This window comes from Aphis gossypii, chromosome 2 (assembly GCF_020184175.1).
Source record: "Aphis gossypii isolate Hap1 chromosome 2, ASM2018417v2, whole genome shotgun sequence".
Classification (NCBI taxonomy): Eukaryota; Metazoa; Arthropoda; class Insecta; order Hemiptera; family Aphididae; genus Aphis; species Aphis gossypii.
The window spans coordinates 66,951,641-66,965,452 of record NC_065531.1 but is presented as its reverse complement, the minus strand read 5'-3'; the positions used below and the strand labels follow the sequence as shown (position 1 = coordinate 66,965,452).

Genomic DNA, 13,812 nt, shown 5'->3' with positions numbered 1-13,812 from the left:
ATTTTTACTTATTTTGAACTATTTAGTATTTAAAAATATTTTGAAATTTTACACTTAAAATTATTATACGGTCGAAATAAACAATCATTAATTATAATTACTTAAATAACAGTTAATAATTGTAATGTGTCGAATAAAAAATAAAAATAATATAGTCGTATTTTATAAAATAAAAATCGCGTGTTGAAAATACTATTAAGTATTAATATTGTCCCAGGAATCAAAAATAAAATGCGTATATCTAGGTATATAATATTAATAACTGTATCGTGTACTACTAATTTATTTGATTCCACAGTAAAATGGTTTAGAATTAAATAAATAAATTCTTACATATATAATCATGATATATAAGGTGGTTCATGAATCATACTCACCCATATTTTAGATTATGAGTGAAACAATAAATGTATTTATTTTACAATGATGATGATGATTGATTCTATTCTAAGATTTTACTTTTAAATACAAAAGAAAATGATTTTTCGTGAATATGTTTTGTCTGTGTAAAGTGCGCTAATATCCTATTAATTACTACAGTTTTATAATCATCATAGATCTTCATATCTTTCAATCACATTATTATGAACATATAAACGTTAGTACACTTAGTTAAATAGGTAACTCAAAACTACTCTTTTATTTTAACTCGTCTACATTTTCAGAACAATTGTCAAGTAAATAATTTACAGTAGAAAAATCGGGTTCTAATTTGAAAAACAGAAGTTTGCATGTCCAGAAAATAGTCAATAATTATTAGAAAATATTCTCAATAATTTGAGATATAGTGTTAAGGTAAATACGAGTATATGTACTTAAAAATTCCAAAACTTGGACTTTTAATAACGATGACATTATTGAAGAAAAACAAGATAATGAAACTGAGAATGGTTGGTAAGTCACCCTGTATATTAGTTTTAAGACTATTTTATACGTACATAGTATTATACTCTATACTTTATGTTTTTTATATTTATTTTTAAAACATGAATTACCTGAGTGTGTTATATTATGTACACCCTACAGTACAATACAATAATTCCATAGGTGACACAAGGTAACAAAAGGACAAAAAAAAGGTTATGTTTGCAGTCAATAGTAATTTGTTATTTTCCGTATTGTGCCCACAACACACATTCTCCAAGAAAACATTTTCATTCTCCTAGAATTCTTTCAACAGATATAAATACGTAGCTGAAACTTTAAGCCCGAGCAAAAAAGCAAGTATACGTACAAAATACGTATAAGTGTAAAATGTAAGTTTTGTTTTTCGCTTTGATTATCTTAATAAACAATTTACAATTCCATTTGAAAACATACAGAATAAAATTAGATATAAAGACATTAATTAACGAGTTGCCCTAATCGATTTTCTGTTTTTGTTATGTAATCAAAAAATATTATTCATAGAGACTTGTAACTCATCATCATTATGTTTATTATTATTTTCTTTACACAATTCAATTTTAAATTTTTTTGAACTAATTCTATTTAATTATACAACGAATCTATACTTAGGTTCCATCGATATTGATTCATACATTTTAATTTGTCATCAATGTTATATTACGAGTATACAATGATATTGTGAAAAATAAAAATAAAATTAGTTAATTTTCAACCTATCGTTTTACTTTTAGAAATGTAAATTACTTACTTATTAAATGTTGTGGTTTAAAATTTATACTATAAGAAATCATCAATGCAATAACCGTCAATAGAGGCTAATCTACATTCAGAATCGTTTTTTTTGTATTCGTATATAACAAAAAATTATCATTGAATTTAAATTTATTTTAACACATTCAGTACAATACCTACTCAATAGTTAGGAAAGCTCGAAATCGACTGTACAGCATACAAAGTTATCAAGGTAATAATCATATTTTACACAAACCAATATATTATATGAAGATGTTTAGGAGCTTAATTCGCAATACCACGAAGAATGAATGGTTCTGACATTTTTTCAGATTTATTTATGTTATATAAGGCTATTTCTTCTCGATCACTGTTGATCGTAGAGTTAAGAGTTTTCAAATAAAATATTAAATTGGAATGCCCATAATATGATATCGTCAATATGGGGGGGGGGGGAAGTATCTCGACAATTTTCTTGGCTTAAGAAAACTATAGAAACAAAAATTTGTAATGATCACGACACGGTTGGATTAAGTCAAAACGCTGACGCTTTCGTTATCCCAAATACGTTATCGACTTGGTGCTATGGGTATACCTAAGTTATAACAGTGCATTTTTAATCAGAGAGATTCTTATTTTTATTTTCACCCATCGCCGTTCGGGATGGATTGTCGTTGCGTATTTATTACAACCGACGAAATCCGTCTGCCGACAGGAACGACCGTTTGAAAAAAGCATCGTCGACGGCTTCGGACCACTACGAGACGGTCGATGCGAGTCGGGAGGCAGACGATGGACGATGGGCCCGCGAAGACGGCGGCACGGCCGTGGACGTGGGACTGTTCAAGGCCATCGGCATGTACCAGTTGCTGTACCCGGCCGAGTGCGGCCTGAACGACGGCGGCCACGGGTACCGGACCGCCGTGCTGGCGGCCATGGGCCTGGTGCTCGGGCTGCAGTCGATGCAGGTGTGCCGGCTGTACCTGGCCCGTCACGACATCCAGATGTTCGCCAACATGGGCATGTTGGTCGTGTACGGGTTCATGTGCCTGCTCAAGGGCCACACGACGGCGACCAACGCTAGTCGGATATGCGTGACGCTGGACGCGGCCCGGTACGCGTTCACCGGTTGCGGTGGCCGCGACCCGTCCGTGATGCGCCGGTGCCGGGCCACGCTGTCCACCATCCTCCGCACGTTCGTCGCCCTCAGCTTCGGCACGCTGGTCGTGTGGGTCATCATACCGTGGTTCGTGGCGTCCGAGTACGACGACATGCCCACCGTCTGGGCGGTGGTGTACGTCGTCGAGTCCATCATATTCACCGTCAACGTGTTCCTGTGGACGTCGTTCGACTGTTACCTGGTCACCATGTGCTTCGTGTTCGACGCCCTGTTCCGCACCATGAGCGCCGGTTACGAGAAGCTCGGCCACGCGAGTCGACCGCACTCGCACGGCCGCCAACCGCTCCGCAGCCATCGAGGTCAGGATACCGGTGAGTAGTATTTTTTCACTTCGTCGTCTGTAAGGTAGGTTATCGAAGACTATTACATAATTGCTGTATAAGCGACGTTTTTTTTATACTTTTCGAGAGAGCTAAAAAATATTTCGTCTTTTTTTTTTTATTTCGTAAACGGTATGACTTTTGTAGTTTTATATATAGCTATTCGATTTTTTTTTTCGCATTGTATATTAAAGTAATCTTTAAGAGAAATGCAATTATATATCTTTAATTTTTTAGTAAATATTTAGAACTAATCGCTGGAGTCACTACATATCAGTTTGGTTATCTGTATTTTTGTCGTTTACGTTAATTACAAATAAAAATCTCCGCTAACAAAATATTATGTATTAAACGCAAATCGCATACAATTTAATCGAGATTTTTTCTTAAATTTAATAACGCTTTTATATTTTATAAACAAAATGTAAATGTTTTAGATTCTGAGCGGAGCGAAAGTTTATTTCTTTTTTTATTCTGTAAACACTTTTTCTTCCCCTAAACTTGCTCAAAAGTATAAGTGTAGCATATTTTCTGAAAGTTAATGTTCTTGAGCTGGTACTTTAAAGAGGTCATTTTTCGATTTTCGAAATGATACTCGAAATAAAAACGGTTAAAAGAGAAAAAATGTTCAACTTCACGATTATGCAGGTATAATATAAAATAATTATATATTATATTAAATACGTAATAATCACGAAAGAAACGAATACAATTAAATAAAAAAGATCCCCTCGTTCGCTCAGAATCGTTTTTTATCGAATACCTACAGTAAAATTACAGTATCCTGTACAAGAACCGAAAGGATGATGGACAAATATCCACCACCGAAATGCGCTGACCTACTTTTTTAAATTTCTTGGTATTTAAGTACAAATAATTGTTTACATAGTAATTATGCTATAAGTGACGAATTGGTATACAATTGACTGTAACACAAAGCAATAATTATTACTGTTCACTCCTATAATAATTATGACACTTTATCCAATTTTAGCACTTATAATGTATTTTTTTGTATCTGAAGCTTACAAAACAAAGTTTGGTCATTGAAAGCGTGTTATAAAATAATGGTTATTACTTATACTACGTATTGGTAAATAAAAATTATATATATGGTATCGTTAGAGCATGATCTATAAAATTTACTAGTTATAATTTATTTAATATTTACATAATATTTATAAAACATTTACCTTCGAATTTGGTAAACGACAAACCGCTTTTTTGCCATTCCATTTTCCAAGTGATAGATATTTATCTTATATATAAATTATGCTAATTATATATACACTTTATCTATATTGCAGACGTTAAAAGAAACTTATTGAAATTCTCAAACGATTATGATGATTTGGTTAGCCACATTAAGGACAATCAAAAAATAATCGAGTGAGTATACAACTTAATAATTAATTTCAGTATTATGTAAATTTAAGAACAAGAACTATAATATACTTAGATTTTTTATATTATATATATTATAAGCCCCAGTGTATAATGTTTTATATTGTTACTAGCTGTGTCACCAGCGTGCTCCACCCCGTAGATATAGTTGTTTGCAAAGTGTGGGACTGTTTTTTTGTGTTATAGTTATTTCGATTATAAAATGCTATAAAGTGTATATACTTACGTGAAATAATAATAATTTAAGGTGTTTATAAATTCTCATAAATATACTTATAGATAATAAAAAAAAAATTGTTTTCACATTAATACCATTATTCTTACACCAGGGAAATATATTATATAATAATATTTTAACGTCGTTAAATGAATAACAATAATAATATGATTATTAAACAACAACAGTGGTCATGGCATTCTGTGGGTCTTCGCATCATACAGCCAATCAGCGCGTTATTGACTTACTATACTACTTTTTTATTGGCTATTATTATTATTGAATGCGTTTAACCTATCTTAACTACTCGAGTCTCAAGATTAAGCACGTCAGTCGTAATTAGAACGCAGTGATCTATACTTCAAACCCCACAGGACCGTTCAAAGCACCGAGCTGTTGTCATATTTCACTACGTCGACAATAATAATTGATTCATCGTCGATTCTATATACACATACTGAGGTAGGTCGTGGGCGATTGCTTAACTATACGCTTTAAACAATTATTTTAATATATTATAATATTATTTTATAATACTTGACGTCAAAATTCAAATTTTACAGGAGAGACACAAAACATATAATGTGTAGCTCATTATGTTCCCTTTTCGAAATAAATTAAATAAAGATACACGTACTGTTATTATAGGAACACGTTTTTTTTCGTTTTCAAAACAAATAGTGTGTTTAGATACAAAAATATTAATATAAATATATTTATTTTATATATAATATATTAGATATGTTCCCTAACAAAAGTGGTACTAAAATCTTCAGCAAACTATCAGGTGTAACACTGAACATTTGGTGACGGTACGTTGAACGGTGTGGATTTGTATGCGTGACAACAAATCGGAACTTTCTTTTATAGTATAGGTTTATTAGTTTATTACACATAACCAGGTAAAATGAACGCTAGGTTTATTAAGGATTGGTTTAAAGTGTTTTGATAATTCAAGAAAACTTTCAAACTCATAATATTATTCAAATTTCATAATTTAAAAGATTTCCTTTGCACCGTACTTTTACGTAAAATTATGTATTTATTATAATTCGTTTCTCTTTTCTTATTATACTTATAGAAAGTACGAACTGTTTTTCCGAATCGTTCGACCTGTAGTTCTACTTCAAATCGCTAATGGCTCGTACTCGATAATCACGTTGATATTTCTTACCTCAATAGTAAGTGTTTATTATTATTTATAAACAACGACAGCAATGATATAAATTCTGTGTCTAAAACTTATTGCGATTTATTTTTCATCTATAGGCATATCTCAATGGTGATTCGATTGTGTCTCCAGCAATTTTTAAATTAGTCTGCGCACTGATTTCGCTCACCATTGAACTGTACATTTATTGTTATGGGTTTAATCACATAGAAGATGGGGTAAAACAAAAATCTCAATTTCATTAATTAAACTTATAGCGAGATTTTTTTGACATTCGTTTATCGGACATAATATATTGTTTAGAGATCAACAGTGAATTTCGGATTGTACAGTAGCAATTGGACAGACAAGGATTTACAATTTAAAAAGACTTTGTTGTTGGCTATGACCATAAATTCTGCTCATAAACTTAAGATGAAGGTGTCACCAAATTCCATAGTAAATCTAGAAATGTTCACTCGGGTATAAATAAATATTTAAGTTGATTATTTTTTGTATTTTTTATAATATGCACATGTATACGACAAAATTAGAATGTATTTTGTTTGTTCGATTTATAATAATAACGCACGTGCATGCATGAATACTTCTTCGATAATTAAAACTAAAAATGCCAATATGCCGTGATTTATTGGCTTAAATTTATCTAAATTGAACCATTCAATATAATAAGTATAAACTTATACTACACCGTTTAAACGTAATGAGGATATATATTCAAGTATTCGATATTTTCTAGTTACTATTTATAATAATATTATTTTTTTACGTCTTTAATATTTAGATACATTGGTGTAAATTAACAAAAAATTGATCAATCCATAACATTTGTTTTCTAGTTATTAATCACTTATTTTGGACTTTAAGCTAACTTTTTTTATATACTTAAAAATATAGGATGAATGCATATATTTGTGTCAAATAGCTATGATCAATTTGTATTGGTGAAAAGAAAGTGTTTCTATTATAAACTACCTATAATTTCTTATTGTGATTACTATCTTATATTATTGCTTTGAGCCATTTATTTTATTTTAATTAGAAATAATTATGAATTTTTAATTAATAATTATGCAATTAACATGCACATTATTAATATGCTTTCAGCTTCATATCTCTATACTGTACTATTAAACTAGGTATACATAATATTATAATAAATTGTAGTTATTATAACTTATTGTATCAAAAAATTACAGGTGATGAACATGTCGTATACAATAGTGTCTACATTACTGAGTTAAAGTAATAAAAAGCATATGATGAATGGATCTATAAGTTTGTAAAATAGCAGACTGTTGTTTTAATCAATAAGAGCAGTTGGAAAACGTTTTAAAAATTTAACTAATCTATTTGTGTTTTATTTTTATTTAATAATATACGGATCATAATGTATAGATAATATTAGATACTTTTAGATTATGTATTGTGAATATAATACTATGATACAATTAATCATTTAAATATACCTATGAATCTTCATGATTCATAGGTATATTTAATTTTTAAACGTTTAAACACTTCCATAGTATAAATTCTTGACGATGATTAGATTTTAGATTCTGAGTGAAGTGATGATTTTATTTTGTATGTGTCTGAAAACGCTCATTATTATTTAAAAAAATCTTATAATTATTATTGTGATACTATGATTTCTAATAGAAAATTGTATACTTAAAATATCAATAATAAAACTTACCTAAAAAATAATTTGAAAAATCAAGAATATGTTTTATGCAAATCAATTTTTTAATGTTATCAATTTTGTTTTGAGATAATTTAAAAATTAATAACTGTAGGTTTTTAAATTTTCGACAACATTTTTAAATAAACTTTTTTTAGTCATAGCGTATCATTGTTAAAATATTTTTACTGTATTCAAGTCTAAAAGCCTAACAATTTATTACAAAGTTTCTCGTAAATTTAGTTGTTTTTTATAGCTATTAAAAATATTAAAATACATAATTCATACTTGTTTTTAAAAATTAAATAATTAACCGAAACTAAAGATTTAACCTCGTACGGTTGTTATTTGATTGTAATTTAAAAAAATATTAATTGCGTAAACTTGAAATATTGCACAATTAATAAGCTTTAAACAAATTTAAGTTTCAAATTATAATTTTTTTTACAGAATGACATGTTTAAAAAAAAATATCGATCTCTAATTTAATATTTAATTTTATTAAAATCAAAACTTTTAATAAACAAATAACAATAAAAAATGAGCATAATTTATATTGAATATTTTTGATGTTTGTAGATTAATGTAAGAAAAATACATGAGAAACATTGTTTTGCAATTGTAGGTACATTATAAGTAGGATATTAGTTATAAGTTAATTATTTAATTGTAATTAAAAAAAAAAACTATTTATAAACACTTTCGTCATTAATTATATTATTATGTTCATTACACAACACAATTTTCAAAATATTTAGACATATTTTAACCTATTAATTATTCTACTAGTGTACAAAAGTTATAGAGATTATTTTATAATATAATATCCACTATTTTTGTCAAAAAATAGTTTAAACAATCTTATTAGTTATTACTAACTGTATAATAAATAAATTATAAAATACCCTTAGAAATAAGAAAAACAAGTCCGTTTTTTATATGCAATAATTTATCGTAAGTTTTAAATTCAATACATTTATTACTGTGTGACCTACTCTAGGAGTCCAAGGTTTTACTGTCTAAAGTACCTACAGTAAAACCTACTATACAAAACAATGGTTTACCTGTTTTTTTAAATCTAGATTAGATAAAATTTGAAAGCATTTTGATTTTATCACTCGGGATTATTTTAATTACCTGGTAATACTGAATAGATTTACAACAAGAGAATGATAAAAACTAGAATTGATATCGCCGAGCGTTGAAATCTCCACACAAAAATTAAGTAATGTAACTATACTACTATAATACTAAATTATTTTAATTGGATGTGATATGATTGCGAAGTTGATAGTTAAACCAAATATTATTAAATTATTAACCAAGTGATGTTTTAGTAAAATAAAATTAAATATTGAAAATACTCTATACACAGTACATAATATAATATAAAATTTGTGAGTATTTCTTTTTTTTAATCAAATTCTGTAAGGTACTCGTGTATTGATTTGTCTTATACATTAATCAATATGAATAATTTGAATAATGTATTTATTTGTCTCCAAATCAACTAATTATAAAAACTTAACTCTATATTTATTATACAATTTAAAAATCATTTTATTTTTCAACAAGTAATGATATAAGTGTACTTATTAAGTAAATAAAAGGTGTATGTTATTTAATATTACTAATGATATATTGAATTTACAATAAATTATAAAATAATAATTTATTATAAAAATTAAGCAATAGCATAATAAGATTAAACGTTATTTAAATATATAAGTAACTATATATAAAAGATAATAAATCAAAAAATAATATATAGATATACTCGTATAAATGATTTATTAAAACATAATTTTTATGTAATGTATTGAGATAATAACATATCTATGTATATTATTTTTCAATTTATAAGTATTTTTATAGTATATAAATTATTAACCTAACTGTCCTTATAGATAGTAATTATCTATCTACCTGGCTGTGTACATACTACATAAATGAAAAAAAAATTTTTATCAATTTAAAAAAAAAAATTAAAAATTAATTCATATTAATTAAGATTTCAAAACCTATACCTATATTTATTACATAAATAGATAAAAATTAATAAACATTTGTTATCTTAATTTATAGATTTCCCAATTCTAACTGAAGCGCTATAAGCGCAGCTCAGACACGAATTCCATCGATCGATAACAGAGCTCTATGCCCACTCTATTATTGATGTTTTTAAGGTTCATGTTATGTTTACTCAAACATTCAGTCTTCAATACACAGTCCCAGAGTCAGTCCACTTAGATGCTTATTCCAATCATGCATGCGGTAAAAGTATTTTTTTTTTTTTAATTTCCATTTAATATTTTTTTTTTCTTCATTTAGATTAATAGTATTTCAATATTTTTTTTTATAAAACATCATAAGGCGATATTTATTATTCTATGTTCATTATACAACAGAACTTAACTGAGTTTATTAATATTTTAAATTTTAATAAGTAAGACATTTACACTAATATATGGATAATAATATTATAATACTAAAAATATATGAATAATATGATCAATTTACTCAACTCAATATTTTTTACAATAATTAATAATTTTATACGATTATATTTTGTACAAAATATTGCGTTGTGATTGTTGTTATTTATTTTTATTCTTTTTAATAAAACTAGTTACAAGTAAAACAATTTAATAAACTGAAGTACTATATATTATTATATCAATTACTATAATATTCGTATGTAAATTTAATCTACCTATATTCAGGTCGAATTTATTTATTTAAATTAAAGTAGGTAAATATTGTTTTTTAAGAAATAATAGCACAGTATCTTCTAGGATTCAAAAACGTTGTAGAAGGCAAGAGCTAATTTTAGTACAAACTCACACCATATCATTCTGTGCATGCGAAGTTTACGTTTTTTACTAAAAGCAAGGTAGTCGTCCGCTTCTTTTCAGAATAATTCGATTTTTATCTACAATTATTATACGTCATATGAATAAATTATGATTTATTGAGATGCATATTTATTTTATTACAATATTATATAATATATTTATTATTTTATATAAACTGTATTATTAATATGAAAATGTCTGAAAAAATAGCTAACAAAATAAAATGTATTCTATATTATAGCGCACTTCCTTTTCTAAAATAAGACATTTTATTAGATAGCGCAAAAATTTTCGCAGTTTAAAAAAGAAGACAAAAAATTCGTAAAAAGTACATTTTTTTACTTATTTTAAATTATCATAAAATAAAATATAGTTATATTAACTTATGAATAATTAAAATATATATTACTTAAATATTATACAATATTTAAGTAGGTATCAATATTTGAATAATTATAAGTAAAAATAATGTTGTATCAGCTTAATTTAAAGTTTTGATCAAAAATCTTTACACAAATATGTTAAAGATATTCATGGTAAAATATTTCATGACAAATGTGGCATAATACAATTAAAAGTAAATAGATGTTTGTCAATAAAATACAATTTTGGAAATTAAAGATATTTATCAGTTTCAGAATAATTTTTTGGAGTGTTTGTGAGTTGTATCAAGATGATGATGAAACAAAAGATTTCAGTATTAATTTTGAAAACATTAATCTACAAATAATAGTATGGACATTTGTAATTTTGTATACAATCGATCTACACCTTAAAATAAGTATAGGTATATATATAAAGCAAACAAAATAGAATAGTGTCAACAATTGTATATTATGTTTGCTTATACGTTTTGTAATATATTTAATGTCTGAAAAGGCTATACGATTAATGAAAAACATATTTATCTTACAGATGTAACAAATTACGCACAGCCACCTTCTAGATATTGGCATTTAAGATGGTAAAATAATAAATTAACACAAGAGTACAAGACCCGTAAATACATTTTAAGTAATCATCAATACACTGTTTTAATTAATATTTCAGAAAATTCTATACGATGTCCTTTATTGTATACCCTAATTATTATGTTGATATCATAAATTTACATGCACGTATGTATCTACATTATAAGATTAAAGGAAACTTTTTTAAAAATGTGCTAATAAGAATTTCTTATATAATTTTACTTTATTTAAAATAGTGGCATAAAGGTGGAAATTCTACGTTGAAACCAAAAAAAAATTAATGCTGGTGACACGAAACTGCATTATCAAAAACTCAAAAACTATAGATTTGGTTTGGGTATCGTAATAAGTTATTCATTTTTCAAGTGACATAATCATATTTTATTTTATTTTACTGGCTTAGTAGTTAGTACTTTGATAAAAGTAAACATATATATGATATTTAATATAATAATATTATTAAAAATTTAAGTTCTTATTTTATAATATTGTCAAAATATCATTTTAAATAATGTTAGTTTAAATTATACGGAGGAACAATTTAAATCATAAATTATATTTTAAACCTGTAAGTTACAATACAATTTAGAGTAACTTCTAAATATATTTGTTTCTTAAATGAAATATACTTTTATCTAAAATATACATATATGATATATATATATATATTATATATAGCGTAAAAATAAACTGAAGTGTTTTTCCTTAATTTAAAAAAATGGATTTTTAAGATTAACTGATAATATTTTATTTTATTGTAAAAGCATTAAATAATAGCTTAAATAAGTAAATAGTAGTTTAACAGGTAGTCATAACTATATATATTAATTGTGAATAACTATTATTTCTAGTCTATTTTTTAATTTATTTTTATTAAGACTGTACCTATATATATATTATATAATGCATATTGCATATATTCATACCTAAAATTATCTTATAATTATAATCAATAAAAATTTAATTATAGTAAAACTGAAAGTGACTCTAGATGTATTTATTTATGAATACACATAAGTATATCATGAATACATGTAACACGCAAAATTGCTCAATATTATTATCATGAAAAAAAAAAAAACCCAGTAAATTGCAGATTGCTGTTCAATAGGTGTTCAGTGCACCTCTTTATTAAAAAGTAAGTCACAGTAATCATAATATAATATGTCTTAGCTTTAAATGCAATAATAAATAATTACAAACGAAAAATTATTATGAGCGAAGATGATATTATATCGCTTTTTATACTAAGTATGAAAAAGTCATAAATATTTTAACCTCAAAAATTAATATTATATCTATTAAGTAATAAGTATTAAGTATATTATTTATTGTTTAATTTCACATTGATGATTAACATATAAATATAATACTTCAATGTATATTCTAACACCCTTTAATTTCGAAGTATACGTAAAATATTATGGTAATAGTTATCTAAAAGATAAAATACTATTATTTTAAAACCATTAAATTACATATAAACCTCATTTAGTATGAGTACTATAATAATTAGAAATTAAATATCTAGGTAAATAGGTAATATAAAACAGTCATGATAAAATGGATACGACTAATACAAAATATATTTTATTAAAACTACTTATATTATATTGTTCAACTTATTATTATTTTTTTTTTAACATTTATATAGACAAAACTAATTGAAAATTTAAATTTAGCATCAATAGAAAAGGTTTGCAAAATAATAATTTAAATAACAATACTATTATTATTATTTACCATATTCTTATATTTTATTTATGATTTTTAGTTTAAATAGAGTATTTACTTACTAAAAATCAAACAATTAATCATGTAGGCACCTATTTATATAGTTTTATTTATGACGTTGGTATTGACTCAAAAGCTAATAACAATAATATGTGGTATTAATTTACATAAAGGTTTTTTTTATAATAATTAATAATATAGTAGATTATATTTTTTTCCAGAGTTAATTCAAATTATTTTATTACTAATAATACTAAAACAACTTACTATTAACTTAATTTTAGTTTTATAGTTTTTAATATAAGCAATTAAGAGGTACCACTTACCGTAATAATAATAATAATAATAACAATATCACCCTTTTCTGATTAGACTAGAAACTGAACATGCGATAATAGTAAACATTGAATAAAATATACAGACGATGAAAATATGACAACAATAAATTAATGTTCAACTGTTGAGTACTATTGCTATTTATTTAATCTTATTTGACGTCCGAACGCTATCATAAAAAAACAATTATAATCTTACCCTATGGCAAATCCACCTAACAATAATTTAAGTTTATTTCTTATAAGAGTTTTTATTTGTAAATTATTAAGCCTACGTGTAACGGCTAACGAGCATTCGTT

At 25.9% G+C, this 13,812-nt stretch overlaps 1 protein-coding gene and 1 long non-coding RNA gene across 3 annotated transcripts; both read left to right on the top strand.

Annotated features, from left to right (window-relative positions):
- Positions 1-1,079: 1,079 nt before the first annotated feature.
- Positions 1,080-7,532, top strand: LOC126549539 (odorant receptor 46a-like). The gene is made up of 7 exons (XM_050198985.1): positions 1,080-1,256; positions 2,357-3,132; positions 4,449-4,530; positions 5,844-5,943; positions 6,032-6,151; positions 6,237-6,395; positions 7,133-7,532. Coding segments are annotated over exons 1-7 (1,284 nt in total). The 5' UTR covers positions 1,080-1,254; the 3' UTR covers positions 7,178-7,532.
- Positions 7,533-9,602: 2,070 nt separating this feature from the next.
- On the top strand, positions 9,603-12,006 carry LOC126549542 (uncharacterized). 2 transcript variants are annotated; one of them, XR_007603654.1, is made up of 4 exons: positions 9,603-9,891; positions 11,105-11,259; positions 11,388-11,590; positions 11,680-12,006. It is a non-coding gene; the product is annotated as an uncharacterized LOC126549542 (long non-coding RNA). The 2 variants fall into 2 exon arrangements; XR_007603655.1 differs by lacking the exon at positions 9,603-9,891 and adding an exon at positions 10,912-11,049.
- The last annotated feature ends 1,806 nt before the right edge of the window (positions 12,007-13,812 follow it).